We start from the raw sequence: 19,727 nt of genomic DNA, 5'->3' as shown, positions 1-19,727 counted from the left end.
TAGATATTATAATCTAGTTTTCGCGCAACTCTGATCTATTTTTTTTATCGTTCACAATTTATAATATTTAGCACCTTGTACACTTTGGACATATGTTTTATACAGGATTCGTTGGATTTTGATTTATCAGGTTTTTGAGTCCGTGGGATGCTAACATAAACAAAAGGAATCATGTCAAAATTTCAAAGTGCTACCTTGTACCTTGAGATTTGACCTTGGGATTTGTGTTAGCATTTGGCGAGATGTCGCATAGGTCTACTAATAAGGGAAGATCGAAAAAGAAAAAATCTTGATTTCATTTATGCCCACTAAATGTGTGTTTGGTAATACTTCTGAAGTCTAATTGGAATTGGTCCAAAATTAAATTTAGACTTTAAAATATGGAAGAATGTTTGTCTCGATTCAAACTCCAGAATTCAAAATTTCGGAATGTTTGAACCAGCAGTAGGGAGTCGATGGATGCAACTCCTAAATTCTAATTTAATCCTTTCTAAAATACCCTCATCAAAAATTTTATTTCCATCACTCATCTTTTCTTTAGTTGAACCATAAAAGTCCTTATTTTTATCTCTTCTACTTCTTCTGCTTCTCATTTTTCTTCTATCTCTCCTTCATCGGCTCTCTTCGTTAAAAATTAAGTTGGGTGATTCGTAGAGTTCAACAAAATAAGGTGAATGGAGTGATTTTCTCAATTATCTTCAAACTTTCCATGTTTAGAGATTTGAATTTAGAGATTTTTTGTTTTGTTTTTTAAGGTTTATTTTCAATTTTTGGTAAACCATGTTGTACTATCAACCTTGATTCATCATTTATCTTATGTGTTCACTAATTTATTGTGAAGAATTATGGCATGCTGATTTATAAAGTCCAATTTTATTTTGAATAGTATTTTGAAAACCAAGATGTCGGATAAAGAGTAAAAAAAAATCCATAATACCTATATACAAAAACAAAGAGACGTCATCAAACTTTTTTTTTAAATTATGAAAATGAAGGAGATATTGCTAAAGTTGGATGTTTTTGCTATAGTTATGCTTCTTTTATACAAAATGGGTTTAGAGAAAAGATAATAAAAAACTATAACATTGGGGAGCTACTTTGAAGTTCTGAGTGTTTTATAATTAGTCCAATTTGCTACGTTGGTTAATGATGTAGGATAACGTAGGTGATATCGATTCTGGATTTGGTCTAGGTTAGGAAGAGTGGGGGAAAGATTAATTAAGTGGTAATGAAGAAGAAAATAATTGTTATTGTGGTCTCAATAGTTAAAGTCGGTGAGTGTTGACCCCACAACTTGTTTTCAAAACCCACCTTCATTTACTAATTACTAACCTCCAAACCATATTTTTTTTAAAGTACAACCAAGACCTTTGTTAGTTATATAATATATAATCCCAATCAAACAAGTACAATATGTACTTGATTTTGCATAAATTTTAGCAAAGTTATTGATAGAAACTTGATAGATGTTATTGGTTTTAGCTATTGACAGAAATTTGGTAAGTGTTTGATATTATGCCAAAACCAAGAAAAAAAATGAAGATTGACCATATATACTTTGGAATTAAATTTTTTTTATCAAATTCATTAAAATTTGATTATGTTTCGTTGTTATTTATAGGTATGGCTTCCAAGAATAAGGAAAAATAAATTAGTAACTGAAACTCTCAATAACAAAAAAGGTATTTATAAAGCAAACTTTTCTACGGATCACTCAAAAAGGAAATATTTCCTTGAGTTGTGCTTGAGAGGGGTGAATAAAGAAGGGTATAAAGGAGTATCCCTTACCACTGTTTCATGGAAAAAACTAAAATCTGAATTCAATAAGGTGTGGGAAGTGAACTTTAGTCATAACATGTTAAAAAATCAATATGATTTTTTAGGGCTGATTACAACATACAATGAAAACTTGTTGGATTATCCAAGCGTGGGTTTAGTGTGGATATCAATACTATAAATTGACCTCCGTAGAGGTGGGATGATGTCCTAAAAAGAACACATCCCAAAGTCCGATAAAGAAGAGACTAGTCTAATTACTAGATTTAGACTAGTTACTAGATTTAGTCTAATTACTTTTATATTGTTGTTTGAAATAAAGAATCCCCGAAACTAAAAAGTTTAGGAACAATCCTCTCGTAAATTCTAAAATGATGATGGGTATTTCTAAAAGTACTATTTCAAAAAGGGATAAAGCATGGAACCCCTTCTCATCAATCTCATACCCCACTATTGATAGAGATGTGGATGGTTTTGAACTTACGGAGTACACAAATTTTGATAATTAAGAAACTTATATTGGCCCATTTTTAAAGTAGGAGGATACATATTTTCAAAGTGTTAGTATGGAAAGCAGCCCTAATACCTCGGGAATGCATAGTGACATCGGTATTACCCTACCCAAAAAGAACACATCCCAAAGTCCGATAAAGAAGAGACGTAAGAATCTAAATGGTGGGGAGACCATTAAGAAATATTTGGAGAGACTTATTAGTGTCATCGAAAAATAGATTAATGAAGAAAAAGTTAGCAAAAGACCTTGTTTCAAATATGTGAATGAAATTATGAAGGATTTTAAAAAATTAAGGATGGTAAGCATTTATACTTACCACGTTGCTATATTAAAATTTGCGCAACTACCAAAATTGAAGCAAGCATTTACAAACTTGGATAATGAAGAGAAAATGATTCAATATTTGAAATTTATTGTAAATAATTAATTATTGAACCTAAACATCCCTCTTTTTGAATGAAAACCAATGATGTATTGGTTATTTTGATATTTTGATATTTTTTGGATTGTTAATATGGATGATATATTAGGGTTGTTATCATTGATGATACTTTGAAAACTTTGATTATTTAATTGGAATTATTATCTTATTATTTAATCAAATAGACATGTTATAACTTTTATAATTTTTCATTGTGTTTTAATGATTATTTTTCATTTTGGGATTGTATCAATTAATACTAACTTCTATAATTTTTCATTGTATTTTAGTCATAATGATACCAAATCAATAGTTGTTAGTGAAATTCATAGTATTATTTGTTTTGCTTAAACTTAAAAACTTATGAATGCTCAATAAATGTTGTACATCTTATTACTTTCTAAAAGGCATATATGCAAAAACTTTTGGAAGGATCTTCAATATAAATGTACAAGATCTTCAAGATGGAAAAAAGTACCTTCATACAATTATATGAATATTTTCGACATAAAAATTGGCTAAGTGATAGTAGATATATAGATTTGAAAGAAAAAATGACAATGTTCTTGATGACAATATGTCATAATTGTCGAAATCGATTTATAAAATATTGATTCCAACATTCTCGAGAAACTGTAAGTATTTTCCTGAAGTGTTAGATGCAATGATACAGTTTGCACAAAAGATAATAGTCCTCCCACCATTTGACAGGCCAATGGAAGAAATTTGATTTCATCTACATTTGAGAAAATGGTCATTTAAAGGTGTCGTTGATGCATTAGATGGCACACTAATTTATGCACACATTCTGATTGATCAACAAGTCTCATTCAAAAAAAAAAAAAAAAGGAAAAATATTTTCAAAACATCATGGTAGTGTGTGATTTTGATATGAAATTCATATATGTGATGGCTGGATGGGAAAAAATTGCATATGACTCGAGGGTGTTAAAATGAAATATTGCATAATCCAACTAATAATTTTCCAATACCTCATTTAGGTATGTCTTTTCAAATTATATTTTTGGAATTAAATTTACAATCAATAACATGTGTTTTACATTTTTTTTTATGTTTGTTGTAGATATATTTATTTATGCGATACTACATACATACACACTGGGGGTTTTATGACTCTCTATCGCAATACATGGTATTGGGTACAAATATATCGAGGAACGCATGCAATGGGTAAAAATGAAAATTTTAACCATGCACACGCCTGATTAAGAAGTGTCATTAAGAGGACCTTTGGTGTATTAAAAAAAAGTTTCTCAATTTTGAATAAAATGTTTTCATATCACTATCACACCCAATGAAACATTGTTATTGAATGCATGGCAATACACAACTTCTTGTGTCATATTTCTCTTCATAATGAGTTATTTCGACAACATGTAGATGATGTTGACAAAGTGATCAATCCTTTAGTAGACTATGAACTCCTACATGATATATTATTTTATAATGAAATATTTTCACCGTAAGCACAAGCTGATATGATTACTTTACGTAAACTAATTGCAATTCAACTAGAAAATCATGATTGTTTATTGTTTGAGTTTGACCTTGTTGGAATATAATTTCTTAAGTATGAATTCAATTTAAAAACAATACTTTTGGGGTGTTTGATTTGTCAGAAATTAAAATTAAATTTGTGGATGGTTTCATTATGCCTAATGTGCCATATTTTTATGTTTTTTTATTAACAATATATTAGAATAACAAAAAGGTAATAGTGTCAAAATGACCATTGTGTTTTAAGCTTTTGGTTAAAAAAAAAATTTGTAACTAGAAGCTTTTAAAAATGATAACAAAGAACTTTTCTAGAACAAGATTTCAGATACCATAATTCAAAAAAACAAACTTCAGACTAGACTTTAAAAGTGTTACCAAACATATCATAATTTCCACCAAATCTAAATATTAAAAAAATGAATTTCTTTGCATTTGGGTAGATCAAAGATTTCTCGGATAAGTTTTTTATAATTGCTTTGGGCAATTTCATTTTCGAAGTTTATTATCCTTGAGATATTTACAAAAAAGTGATCAACTTTTGACTAATTTATGATTCTGGGTCACTTTCCATATTTATTACCAAAATGCGAACAATAACGAATTCAGAGTTCTTAAACTATTTTGTAGGTTTAAAGTGACAATTTCACTTTGAAATTGTGAAATTGTCACTTTAAACCTACGAAATAGTCTTTTCGTTTTGAATTTTATTTTAACAAAAAAATGATTGTTCACATTTTGGTAATTAAAATGAAAAGTGGTCAGAATTGTAAATAACTCATTTTTAGCTCACAAAATAATAATTCACCCATTATATCCTTTGGGTGAATTACCATTCATGAGTTGGATTTGACGAATTTACGATTCTGGCTTATTGTTCATTTTAATTACCAAAACATGAATGTTAACGAGTTCGAAGGTTTTAAAGTGACTATTTCGTAGGTTTAAAGTTATAATTTGCAGAGTTAAAGTGATTATCTCACTAAAAATTATGAAACTTGCAAGATAGTCACTTTAAAACCTCTGAATTCATTACCATTTTCATTTTGGTAATTAAAATGAATGGTGAGCCGAAATCATAAATTCTTCAAAAGTTGATCACATTTTCGTAAATATTCTTTTATCTTTTTATAATTGTCCAATCTTTGATGATTCAATTTTGGCTTTTCATCTGTCTTCTTTCTGTGATGCCCCGCCAAACGCTAACACAAATCCCAAGGCTGCCTCGAGGCACTAGGTGGCACTTCGAATTTTCGGCATGGTCTCCTCTGTTTATGTTAGCGTTTCACGGAACTCAAACCTAATAAACAAAATCCAAACAATCATGTATAAAACAACATATCCACAATAAATAAAAAACGAAAGACTGGAGATTTTATTAACAACAAAAAGTAAGGTCAGAGTTACGCAAAAAGGGGTAGAGTTATACAGGATTACAAAATTTTCCTCACTCTAACATAGACCTAGCACTCGACCCCAAAAACATAGACCTCTCTTAGGATGAACAGACTCCTAGTAGAAGTAGTCATGATGCTTACTGGGTAACGGACTCTGGTCGTCGATCTGACCGATCAGATGTTCTTCGACTAATAACTCAGCACCCGCTGCGCCAACTGTAGGCTCTGCAACTAAAAAAATGGAAGGAAATGGTGAGTAACAATGGCTACTCGGTAGGTCCACAAACAATTCCTACTAATAACCTCACCTAACGTGATCAAATATTCATACTACATTATTTCAAAACATGCAAGTTCTACCATTGAAACTACGAATAACTGGTACATATAGTCAGGGATGAGCAACTAAATAGTTTAAAAATTGCATATAACATCAATCATCCATACTCATACATTTTCCATTTATGCAAATATAGTTGACAATATGAAATAATAGACATGCTTTTCAGTTTATAATTCGAAATATAACAACAGATATATAATACAAGTGGTAGAGTAATGGAATTTGAGTGTTGGGATTCATGATTGGATCGCTCCCAGTCGGGACATGATGTTGCAACATAGATATGACTTTTAGTTCCTGATTTTGTGGTCGATCGCTCCGTGTACCATATTGGTGACCATTTATCCGGCTTAGGCGGGCCATTTGACGTGACCGTAAGTAATAGGTTTCTTTTCAATGTGTCAGAACGTTTGACTACTACTAGATTGTTAGTGATCACTGACCAATTATCTTCGTCTATGCCTATCAAGCATGCATGTGATTCCCAAATGATACTCTACTCGTATACGACCACCTTTACAATACACGTTCACTGGTAAAGATAAGAAAGGAATAGACTCGGATTCCAGTTGTGACTCTACTCTTATACGCGTCCCATACCACATATGAGCTTGGTGGTCCCTACCGTACATCCCAGGATAGTATACCCCTTTAGATGATGTGACACACTATCCCTTCAAGCATACAAAGCCTTTAACAACTCACAAAATAGTTACGTATATATTTTATTTTTTATTTAAAATAAAAGAGAAATTAACAGAATAATGTTGAGAATGGATATCCAGTTCCTACCATGCAACTGTGACCACCCGACCTAAAAATAAATAACAGTACTCAGCGCACGCGTTAATATAATCGTAAATAAACATGCAACCCTTTCATTAATAACTTGGATATCATTTCACCAACCTACATACAACATATAATGTAAAATGCAGACATCACCCCTCGGGTGTGATTCTGGCATTTTACCGTTCATCCCCTTTTTTATTCTCTCGACATTCTCATTTTTCGTCTTTTCAAATCAAACCGTTCAATTTATTCAAAACGAGGTCCCGACGATACACGGGATCAAAGTTGTTAAAACAAGGAAAACTAGTGAAAATTTGGCTAAGTGTCGAAAACTCAACTTTTCAAAATTCTTGGAATTGAAAACAACTTTTTTGAAATGAAAGTCTCGATCACGAGATTCGACACCATATAGTTTTTGTAATCTAATTCAAAGAAATGCGAAAGTTATTACATTTTGAAAATTTGTCGAAAACGTCGAAATTTACGTTTTGTTCTTGAAACCAAAATTCGGATTTTGATCCTTTGAGATTTGGATCTTGAAATCATTCCCATTATTCCGAAATGGGGGGTAAAATCTTAATTTCATTAAAGAACTTAAAGTAAAGATTAAAGATGACATTTACTTAAGTGTTTTTAATAAAATGAAGGGTGGGAAATCAAGTATAAGGTGTGAGGAGGGCAATACAAAAGATAGAAGTTAGCTCTGAAGAACTGTTTTTGTCGGCAGATGGTCGGTGGCAAAACCAGGATTCTATCGGTGGGACCAACAATATAGCTTTCGACAAATGTCGGTGGGACCGACACCTCCTGCCGACAGCATGAAATTTCACGCAAGCTTTGGATTCATCGGTAGCAGAACCCTGATTCTATCGGTGGGACCGACAGAATGCCTTCGACAGGTGCCGGTGGCACCGACCCTTCCCGCCGACCACACTGAATCATCATTCGAACATTCGAGTTTTCGATCCCTTTTTCGGATTCTTCTTTCATTCTTCGAATCATTCAACCCACCCACGAGTTTATGGTTAAAACTTGATAAAACACAATCAAAACATCTACTTCTACCATGAATTTGATATTGAACAACAACTTTCTACGATTTAAATGCAAATAATAAGTTTTGTTTCAAAACCTAAATGCACATTTAGAAATCTAAAGTTACCAATAGGAATTGAAAGTCCCCTACTTGTTTGTGGACACCAAAGGTGATGAACTCGTACAAGGATCAAAGTTGGTCGCAAAAGAATTGATGTTAAGCTGAGTTTGATGCAAAGAGAACGAGGGTTTGCAACTCCTGACGGCACTCTCCTCCACTTCTACCTTAGAAGACGAGCCTCTACTAACAAAGTAAAGCTCCGAGTTTAATGATACCCTAATGTACTTACTGATTTTTGGTGGAGGGTGAGGAAACATACGTGAATGAGTTAACAAAGAGGGTGAGGTTGTAGCTATCATCGTAGCCGACAACTTTGACTTCTTCGTCGGGGTTCAATGGTCGGTCATTCATTCTCAACAGATCTTGAGGAGAATAGAGGAGAACCTAGGTTGAAAATATAAGTTTTTTATTCTTTAGAGAAAAGGAAAACAAATAAGAATAAAAGAAAATTTACTTTCTTTTATAAAAAAAAAAGTGATGGTATATTTGTAATTTTCCCATCATTTCTAGTTTCGACCGTAACTTAACTATCCGGACTCGAAAAGTGACAAACGAGTACACTGTTTCAAATAATTTTTCATTGCGGACCTAATAGTGTCATCAAATTTTCCTGATTCTCATTCTAACAAAATTTTACTATTTTGGGTCCCACTTAACGTGAAATTTGATGACTTATTAACTTTTTCACCCGAACTCGGATTCAAACTTGCTTATAGGCTAAAGTATATATTTTGATCGTTTTGAAACTAATGGCGAAGTCGATTTTCGACAAAAATGAACATAGCATAATCTAGGCACTTTACTCAAAGTTTTCTTTTTAGAATATTCTTCGAATAAATACTATCTGATCTCTTTGGGATACGAGTTAAAACACGGGTGTTACACTTTTGACCAAAAGTTTTAATATAGGGTTATGCTATTTAATTCATACTTATATAGGTAGAAAGTCTAAAATGTCCAAAACTCATACACTAAATTACATGCCATTTAACTTAATTATCTTTCAATTGACTCAAAACCTCTAGTCTAGGACTACTTTACCCCTTTCAAAGAATTCTCTATAAGTTATTGAGATTTTATTAATATATCCATTGATCATCTTGATTGGTTAGACTCATGGGTGATTGAAAGACCATCGAGGCCAAATTAATGAGAGGTAAAATGAGTCATTGTATTTGATTTCTTATGAATTATGAGAAGACTAGGTTTTATAGGATCAAACTATCCCTAAGGGTCTCCCAAAATCCTATAATAGGAAATCCATTCACGGCAAATGATAGGAGCTCAATTGTGATTCAAGATTATGCCCAAATATCTCTAACCATCATAATCTTTTAAATCTCTATCAAAATCCATAGAAGGAAAACCTAAGAAGAAGAAGAAAACTAAGGTGGGACCAAGAAACCCCTTATAATCCCCTTACTCACACATTCCCCCTCTTTACTTTCAATTATTTTTTCTTATTTAGTTTACTTTTATGATTTATAATGTAATTCTTTAAATTCCTAGTGTCAAGGTTAGAGAAAAGAGAGTAATTCTTTAATGAGGTAATATGCCCATATAAGTCCTTAATAAGCTCATTAACAACCTTATATGTTCTCACTTTTATTTAATTTCCATGCAATTGAAATTTCTAGATCAGTTACTTTGCTTTATTTTACATTCCCTTACAATTTAATTTTCTAGACTAGATACTTTACTTTTTTGTTTCTTTAATGACAGTATAACTAGAGAGTAAACCCTCCTTAGAAGTAATCTTATCTTGCTAAGTCCATCCATGCATACACTCTCTTATATGCACTCAGTTACAAATGATTACAAGTAAGGGTGTAGGTTCTTATGGACCTATACCTAATCTTTAGAGCCAACAAAAACATTATCCTCATATAGATAACAACTTATGTATAAGGTTTTGACCCTTTCATGGTCTTGTCAATTCATGAACATTGCCTATGGGTCAAACCAATAAATAAACTAGTTTGGAAGTTTTGGGATCCTAAACAATGAAATTCAAGTGGATTTCCATTAGTCTCAAGCTCATAAAAAATCCAGCAAACATGCACTTTGGTGTATGACTTGCTCATCACCTTTTCTTGTCCATTGTCCCAAGCTCATAGCCAATTTTCTTTTTAACCTCTATAAGATCCTCTACTCTCAAAAATACAAAAATGAGTTTTTAAAAACTTCATTTAATTTGCCATGTTGGTAACCATCTTAAGATGGGAGGGGTAAGGTGTCTAATACCTTCCTTGTCCCTCAACCAAACTCCCTTACCTTAGATTTGCTAAGTAGATAAAAAAAATCATAACTTTTTGGACACATGAGTCCTCACAAGCCAAGAAAACATAATTTGAAATCATTTTTATGGTGTTCATTCTCACCTTAATTAAATGGTGGTGACTCCAAAACCTAAGTAGATGAATGCAAACCACCCCAAAGATTTTGAAGTTGACTTATCTATAAAGTATATTTTTCAAAACATCGTTTCTCACTTAATCACTTCCACTAAAGAATTTTTTCAAATGTCTTCGATGAGTTATTATGTTTTAAAAGCATTACATGATCACCTCATTGTTAATATAATGGTACCTATATGATTTTTGAGTTCGAAAGATCAACACTACATAGTATGGAGTAGCCAACATTCATTTTTAAGAAATGGTCATCTAGAAAGGAATTTTAGAAATCAATTTTTATAGTAACTCTCATATAGATTTGGGATCGATCCTACTTAAGATCTAGATAAGGGGTCCAATTAAAAAGTGGGGAAGGTGTTAGGTAGATTTATTTCTTCACCTTAGGTGATAATCTTGAAATACGACCAAATGTTTTTTTTTTAAATGAGTAAAAAGAAAAGAAAATTCGATAAAACATGATTTGAGCCCTCAAAACGAAATGGGAAATTAATTTCAACCTAGACAATGAGAATTTTCTTATTTAGGAAAGAATCCTTGTCCATGTCTTACCATAAAATCACACAAGTTTAAAAATATAGGTATGATAGTTATGGGCTTATTTTTATGGAAAGAGGGACTCAAATACTTTTAGCCTTCAAAATTATTTGTGTGGTAGATGCAAATGTGTGCACATTTGAACCATAAGCCCACACCCGTATTTTTCAATCTATTCAATAAATTGATCAAATTTTTTATCCCCGCGTACTTAATTCTATTTATAAGTCAGTGATTTGGATTGGTCTATCTATATTTATATTCGATTTTTTGATAGAAATTGTAGTTTCGTCAGACTCCTTTTGTTGAAGTAGAACCAGTTCTACTGATAGCATATCTTGCCTGTAATAGTAAACTCTGACCCCCCAACAAGTGGAGGCTGACAGTAGCACACCAGTAGCAAGGTCCCTCTAAAGTCTTTATAAATGTATGCCCCATCCTTACTATCGAGCGAAACTCCTACTTGAAGCGGTTTACCTTCTTCTTAAAATCCCACAAGAGTCAACTTTCTATATTGGAGAGGTCGATTCCATGTCCTACTCAATTACATCGACCCTCTCCTCACATACAACTCTTTCTACTTTTTGAAGTTCAACTTCTTTTGTTTCTCTTTCCCAAAGTCAAGGGTAGGGTCTTTATTTTATAAATAGTTGTTTATTTCCTGTACTTCTTGAGCTAATGTGCCTAGAACGGTGAAGATTGAGATTCTCCATATGGGTGGGAAAGTGAAATCTATGATTTAGTGGACTTTTTGAATGGGGTGGAAAATGAATTTCCATTTCCATGTGCAATCGAACACTTGAAAAATATCATTTTCCATGAAAATTGATTTTTCACCCTATTTTCCATGTACAATCAAACATACCCTTAGTGATAATACGAACATTCAATTAATGAGACTACAGATATGACAAGATAAAGCTACACGATTAAGAGACCCATGCAGTAATCAAACTCGTAAGTCCGCATACAAGTCAATGTTCAAGTAAGGATTGAATCAACGCCCTAGTTGAAGCTAGATCCTTCTTGGAGGAAACAAATTTATGATCCCCTAATTATTGTTTCTTATGTGTATTGTTATGAAGATCAAGCACCAATGACTGCCAAAGATGAATTTGATTGCATTTTGACAAGCCCTGCGGATTTGGTTGTAAATTGAAAAAACTTGGGAGTTCAATCGCATTTTGACCAATCCTCTCAACTCGTAGTAAAAGATCTTTGATTTCTCTACCTAAAATTTCATCTTCTAGTTCTCTGAAATTGTATCTTGTGTCCTACGATCTTAAGGTTGTACCTGGACAAGTCTTGAACAGAAAAATCAAGAACTTTTTTGCTACAAATTAAATAAAAGGGCACTTAAGTCAATTTCTTTTAATCTGTCATAGAAGACTGAAGTCAAGGGCGCCTATCACTACTAGTTTTAAAAGATGTCGGTAACTCCAATATTCACCAAAACATTAAGGGGTATGTCTAAAAAACCCTTAATTTAATAATTTAAAAACATCAAATGGCGAACCTACCACGTCATCGATCCGCATGAATCCTCAACGAACACATCTAAACCATCATTTATCAATCCAACGGCCACCAATTCCTTTCACACAGATTCAATTTCATAAGACCCGCCAACTACCAATCCCAATATTTTGAATTCAAACTCCCCACTAGAAACCAATCTATAAAAACCCAATCTCTCCCTTACCCCCTCAAACATATCTCTCTCTCTCTCTCTCACCCTCTCTGTAAGAGAAAAGAAGAGAAGAAAATGTCAGGTCGTGGTAAGGGAGGTAAGGGTTTGGGCAAAGGAGGTGCGAAAAGGCACCGAAAGGTCTTAAGAGACAATATCCAAGGTATCACAAAGCCAGCAATCAGACGTTTGGCAAGGCGTGGAGGCGTAAAGCGTATTAGTGGTCTGATCTACGAGGAGACTCGTGGTGTGCTCAAGATCTTTCTCGAGAACGTCATTCGTGATGCGGTCACTTACACTGAGCACGCAAGGCGTAAGACTGTGACTGCTATGGATGTTGTTTATGCACTTAAGCGACAAGGAAGGACTCTCTACGGATTTGGTGGTTGACCTCACCTCCCCTGTGCAAGATAGCATCGAAACGAAGCCTATGCATTTCGGTTTCTTAGTGTTAATTTATGTTTTTTTTTTTTTTCTTAATTCTGTAAATTTCGCTGTTATTCACTCAGATCTTGTTCCGAAATATAATCTGAATTTTAATTGAAATGTGAATTTTGTCTTTTGTGACCATATTCGCTTCTCTTGAATCTTAATTTTAGAACTTTCTTCAAGTCTGTGGTGGATGACGTTGGGGAATTTTGTATTGTTGGAGTGTTGATAACAGTGAAAATTGCCACATTTTGTTGATTCTTTTTTTTTTTTTCCTTTTGGTTTGAGACTTGGGAAATATCTCTCTATTTTAAAAGGATTGGAGTATTGTAAGTAAAAGTTCATGTGCAAATTGAATCTTTCAAAGTGTTTTTTTTTAGATACAATATCATATATAGGTTTTTAAAAGGATTGATTTATTTTGCAGAGTTCAAAATGTAAACAATTTCATGTAGAAACCACTCTAAAAAATAGAAATTTTTTTAAAAGAAAATATTACGTACTTATCCTTTTTATACCTCTAAAAAATTTAGGTTTGGGGCTTCTTAGTGGAGGTGCTGCCCCATGTACCCACAACTCTACATAGCGCAAAAGAATATGAGTCATCTAATGCACAACAACTGGACTTTTAGCATGGTTTGCTGCAGAGTAAGTGCAGTTCTCATCGATGACAAAAATAGATGGATTTATACAAATATTGGATGTAGAAGTAGGATTCATTACAACATAAAAGAATATTAGATTGCTTTCCTTAAATGATTGAGAATCTAAATGATGAGTTAATTTAGAAGTGACTTACAGAACCAGTTCAAATGACCCGTATCTGTTGATCAATAGTTTCATGGAGAACAATAGTTAAATATCACAAACTCTGTTTCAGTGGAACTTGATCAATCTTAAAACTGAAGAACTAAACCAAGAACTCCAATCTTAACAATCAGTGGGTTCAATTAACTAGTTTCTGATTGCGTTGAACAATCCCCATTTCTGTCTTCTATAATCTTTATCTTAACTTGTTGCACTTCATTATGCTAATCCTCAATTTTGTACACTTAACTTTCCATACCAACAGTGGTTTTTAGCAATGTTCCCTCACTTGATGCTTTGTATTCTCTAGAAAAATATGAACTTTGCACATAAACATAGAACAAAGGAAAAGAAAAGAAAAAAAAAAAAAACAGATTTACAGATATTTTAGCAACAAAGAAAGAAGGAATCAAAAGACGCATTTAATTAATAGGAGAACCCTTATATGGTATTGTTTACATTTTGAAAAGGAAAGAAACCAAACTGAAATTTACAAGCTGCAAAGATGAACATTTGAACTCTCTTAGTCAAGGAAAAAACATATTAGTGAACAAAGAAACAAAACAAAAAAATGGTGAGGAAGATACCATGGAAGACTATAAGCATAACCATATGCTTTGCTCTTCTTTCTCTTCTCCAATGATTTCCGATGCATCTCTCTGTGCTAAACATCTTTTATACGGCACAAACCCCTTCAAACAGTTCTCAGGGCGAGTTCTTAGCTGAGAGAAAGCTGATGTTGGACTTGGTTTAAAAAGGGGAACCAGGTCAAGATTCTTGCCAGATGATTCTTGACTTTGGGAGTCGACGACATCCCCTTTCTTTTCTTCCATACACACTTCGCTAGACCCCACGAAAAAACCCTGCTGCATTGGGTTGTGTGACAATGTGTCCATAGGATTTCTCTCATTTGTGTCAAAGTTCTCATGATCGCTTTCAGCTGTTAACGACTTGCAGATCCCCATTATTGTCCTTCCAAAGAGCCTAAGAGCTATTGTTGGCTCTTCCACAACCAAACTTTCCTCTCTAGATGAATCATCTTTGCAACACAAATCAGATTTCTATAGGTTTGGATCAAAATAGAAGCAAACAACACAAAGGAAAAACTGATCAGCAAATAAGTTTTTAAAGATCAATAAAAGGGACTAAATGATTTGAGGATAAATGGATAATACCGTCAAAGATTGATCATGTTGGGTTGAACCATCGTGCAGACTTGAAACTGCAGCAGTTCCGAATGTGCCTGATCTGACTACAGATAAAACTGATGATGGTGATGGGGATCTTTGTGGATGATCAAGAACCAAGTTTTGTTTCTTAATTGGATTAACCATTTTACGGGGATATGGATGCACGGGTTTCCTTTTTGGCCTAGGGGGAGGAATCGCAATTGGTTTTGAGGAATCTCTGACAACCTGTATCATAAATATATGACATAGCAGTGAGCAAAACATTTTGACCATAAAACACACCAAACCCGCATAACAACGCTTGCACGTCTTGGGGTCATGAATGACTTCACTTACTTCACTTACTTTAAACAATCCCTTGTACATATCATGTAGAAATTAAACCTTAGAGAAGAATTTCTGAGCGTGGCTTCTAATTTGAACCGCGGTCTTGCCACCAACATGTACTGCAAAAAAAGAAAAATGGAGTAATTTCAAGAGATGGAGAAAAGGAGAAGGAATAGTGTTCCAAAAGACATCAACGTCTGCCCTATATACCTTCTATACGACGCCAAGCTCGACCATAGAGCTTTAAAGCTTCAAGGAATTTCTTATGCTCTTCCTCTGTCCATCGTTCTCGCTGTTTTGTAATTGTGTATGACTTTCTTACCTTCTAAAACAGAAAATAGATTAAGGAATGTAAATGAAGATCTCGATTGAATCATTTCCTAGAAACAAAGTTGCCAGTACACAGAAAGAGTAAAACCTTGGGTGCATGATCGTCTCCAGATGAGTATATCTCCTTTAGTTGGACTGAAGGTGGGCCAACATCCAAACACATCTGATCTCCACCTATGGTCATGTTTATTGAACTTGTTCCTTCACTTTTATCCTATATATCAGAAACAAAAAAAGTGTCATTTTGAATGATGATTCCTAAGTAGTTGCAAATGAAGTTAAAGCTACATGATTATAAGTGAACGATGAAATTTATGCCTAATTTCTCTACATTATGTTCCTGCCCCATACAAGATGAAAAAACAATTGAATCAGCAAAATCATTAAATAAATTGAAAGAAGGAACAAGATTCTTTATATTTAGATAGAATTGTTACTTGGAACATGCAGGTAGGGCTGTCAATGGATGCTTATCGATTTGCATAGAACAATATTAGAATTCGAATTCGAATCCGACGGATGTTCTAAAACTCCATCCGAATTTGAATCTGATTATCCTATCAGATATCAGATAATATCCTATTAGAATTCAAATAATTTGTAAAAAAAATAAAATAATTTTTCCTTATCCAATTGATTTTCATTATTAAAAAAAGCTTATTATATATTATGCTATTTATATAATAAATAAAATAATGTATAGTATATATTATTTCAAATAGGATATTATCAGATTTGAAATTTCAATATCAGAATCCGTATCCGATAAGGATTCAAATCTATAAAACTATCCAAATTCGATATCTGAAATTTCGGATAATATCCAAGTTTTTGAATTCGAATTTTCGACCATCCATTGACACCCCTGCATGCAGGTTGAAGGATCTAAACAAGTAAATAAGGCCAAAAGGGATGTGAATTGGGGGTACTGAGCATATTTGAATTAACAAAAGGTATGAATTAGGTAAAATTGAACAGAGAATAAGATCTGTATTATTTAGATAGAATTGTTATCTCGAACATGCAAGTTGAAGGTTCTATAATGGCCAGGATAACTAAATAAGACGTGAATTGAAATGGTGACAGGTGAGAATATTAATAGAAGGCATGGATTCATAAAGAATGAAATGAAGCAACACCACCACCACCAACAAATCACTATCCTACCGATTTGGGGTTAGCTAAATCAATCTTGTTCCTTCATTCCACTCTGTACAAAGCTAAGTCTTCTGTTCTTAAATCTGAATTCATATGAATGGATCAAAGAAAGTTGTTATTTGAAACGTGCAAGTTGAAGATTCTAAAAGAGCAAGAGGAACACGATAAAATGGGTAAGAATTTTGGTGGTACAAGTTGATTAAAAAACACTTGCATTAGCAAAGACATTATTGTAGATAGAGTAGAATAGAGGGACCGGATACATTATATGTAAGTAAAATTGTTAATTCGAGTAAGCAAATTTAAACCGTAAAAGGGCAAGGGTAAGACCAAAAAGAACATTAGTTGAGATATTGAATACTGAGTTGAAATAAAGAAGACATGATTATGGATAAAATTGCATGGAGGAATATAATTCTACGTCGCTCCTTGTTACATTCATCGCCGCGATTAGAAATTTCAGTTGTCAGGAATATTATCTGTTCTATTCAGAAATATTCTGTGATTTTTATTTTTATTTTCTGAAAAATCATGATTAAACGCGATTGTTGAAAAATCAAAGATTTTTTTCAATAAATTTGTGATTTTTTTCGAAAAATCGTAATTTAATTTAATTGACAATTATTAAAATCGTTATTTAATCACGATATTTAATAATAATAAAAAATCTGTAGATCTTTGTCACTATGATCCTTTATATGAAATCCATAATCAGGATTTAAAACACGAAATCCAACGGTCAGGATCATTTATTTTCATGGGTCATTCGATCCCGACCTTATATTTTCTTTGTAAAATTATATTTCTTACCAACAATTAGATTGGTCTCATAAGATATAAAATACAAACAATGGAAAAAAATTTAAACAAATATCCATTTAAATTAGAAGAAACACAGATCTAAACATAAGAACCCGTTGGGATGCCCAAAATATTAAATATTTTCTGCTCTAAAGAGAATTTACCCAAAAAAAAAAAAAACTGTTTTTCCTTAGAATCGAAACAGAACCAAAATATAATTTTAGAGAGAATTGGTTTTAGGTTTGGGTTTCAAAGATTAGCCTTCTTTACTAGTTGTATGTGTAGGAAAGCTTACCTGAACTGCCATCGCTTAACTCTTCTTGAAATTTGTAAATGTTTCCAGAAAACCAGATTCAGCTCTTGTGATTCACAGGAAAAATCGTAGCACAGACATAACAGAGAGAAGAAATAAACTTTCAAACAAAGATACAGAGGTGCAAGAAGAGAACGAAGAGACCAGAAACAAAAACACAAAAAGAGCATTTACTGCTTTGTACCTTTTTGGGCTTTTTGAAAGAAGCAGATGCCACGTCAGATTTTTATATATTTTTTAAATTTTATTTTTGGTCATTAAAAATTCGAGAAACTCGTGGAGTCTTGTGGCTCAAGTCGCAATAAACCTGCATACGTGGAATCTCCTTGTCTTTTTCTCGCTTCACTTATTGTATTGGAAAATTCTAGTATCCAACTTTGGTGGACACAAACTACACAGCGAAACAATCAAGTTAGAATATCCTTCTAATTTTATCATTTTTTTTTAATATCCTTTTTAATTTCAAAGATTTTTAATAATATCTTTTTAATTTTACTATTTTTCATTTTTACCATAAAAAGAGAATGCTTGTGACACGAGAGCACAAAGTACTCCTCATGGACACAAAGTACATAACAAAACAATCAATTTAAATTTAATTTTATTATATTTTCTCTTTTATCTCTTTTAATTCTAGAGATTTTTTTTATCTTAGAAAAGGATGCCAGTAACAAAAGTGAACTCTAGTAAGATTCTTCCCACAATTCCAATTTCACATGGAAATTAATTCAACTTGATCCCACTTATTTGTGGACCTAAAAGTAAAATTATTATTTTGAACTATTTGATTGATGTAATTTTTTAATCATGATGTTTCATAATGTATAAATATAGATTAAGATTGATAAAAAACATTGATCTTGAAACAATATCAATATATATCAACATTGATCGAGGTCATTACAGAACATTAATCTTGAAATATTTAATCTATCTAAATAGAGTTGTGCTGGAGTAAGAATTATAAATACTTTTTCACTTGTATCTCGAGAAAACACATCTATGATTTTTATATCCTTTCACGTCAGAGTGTGCGATGTGAGTTCTCATCATGAGATCACTTTAAAGTTATTCTTCTAAATATATTTGATGGAGTGTATCCAATTTTCAACGGCCAAGAAAGAGTTTGGGATTTAAAGCCCACTGATTGAGGACTGAATTCAACGGTAAGGACGAAGGGAACAGTGAAACAAGCTAGTCAAGTGGTAACTGTAGAGAGTGGAGTCATGGATTACTCCATTATTTTTGGGTAATTTTGACATAGTCCCTATGTTTTGATAAGTATTAGAGATACTCCATATGTTTTCAATAAGTTGACATGTACCCTTTAACTTTCTTACACGTATAAAGATAAACCGGTAGAGTTAATGAGATATTTAATTTGCTTTCGAAATGACAAAAATAACCTCTCATTCTCTTTGCAATTAATGTGATTTGATGGCGGAATATATCTCCAAGTTATCAACTTTAAAATGACTAAAATATCTTTTGTCAATTTAAAATTACTAAAGTGTACATTTATATAAGATAGTGCACCCCAACTTTTAGTTATTACACACCAATTTCTTGAATTATTTATCACCCCCTAATGAAAATTTAAAACACATTCTTCAAACATTATAAAGGTTTGACTCAAATTATAATTTCAACATTACAAAACTTTATAATATTCCTTCAAACAATTCTAAGCTCATATAAAATCCGAAATTCAAAAAATGGAAATCTAAGAAAAAAAATGTGAGAATTTCTATTAGTATCTCAAGTTTTATTTATTTTAAATTAGTGTGTAATAAGTAAATGTTGGGGTGCCAATAGCAACT

At 32.6% G+C, this 19,727-nt stretch overlaps 2 protein-coding genes across 7 annotated transcripts; one reads left to right on the top strand and one right to left on the bottom strand.

Annotated features, from left to right (window-relative positions):
* Nucleotides 1–12,554: 12,554 nt before the first annotated feature.
* LOC147410024 (histone H4) lies at nt 12,555–13,122 on the top strand. Its single transcript, XM_086417117.1, has one exon. The coding sequence runs from the start codon at nt 12,631–12,633 to the stop codon at nt 12,940–12,942; it is 312 nt and encodes a 103-aa protein (XP_086273243.1). The 5' UTR covers nt 12,555–12,630; the 3' UTR covers nt 12,943–13,122.
* A 1,072-nt stretch (nt 13,123–14,194) lies between these two features.
* LOC147410023 (protein REVEILLE 2-like) lies at nt 14,195–18,082 on the bottom strand. Of its 6 annotated transcripts, none has more exons than XM_086432214.1 (7): nt 17,890–18,082; nt 16,073–16,192; nt 15,724–15,849; nt 15,516–15,630; nt 15,363–15,424; nt 14,964–15,203; nt 14,195–14,849 (listed from the first exon to the last, which is right to left on the bottom strand). In XM_086432214.1, exons 2-7 carry the CDS (start codon nt 16,079–16,081, stop codon nt 14,385–14,387), a joined length of 1,017 nt encoding a protein of 338 aa, XP_086288340.1. In that variant the 5' UTR covers nt 16,082–16,192; nt 17,890–18,082; the 3' UTR covers nt 14,195–14,384. The 6 variants fall into 6 exon arrangements, with proteins under 6 accessions (XP_086288340.1, XP_086288341.1, XP_086288338.1 ...); XM_086432215.1 differs by having other exon boundaries at nt 15,516–15,627; XM_086432212.1 differs by lacking the exon at nt 16,073–16,192.
* Nucleotides 18,083–19,727: the final 1,645 nt, after the last annotated feature.

This window comes from Akebia trifoliata, chromosome 2, assembly GCF_017979445.1.
Source record: "Akebia trifoliata isolate Shusen 1 chromosome 2, ASM1797944v1, whole genome shotgun sequence".
NCBI classification, from domain to species: domain Eukaryota; kingdom Viridiplantae; phylum Streptophyta; class Magnoliopsida; order Ranunculales; family Lardizabalaceae; genus Akebia; species Akebia trifoliata.
This window is presented reverse-complemented; position numbering and strand designations above follow the sequence as displayed.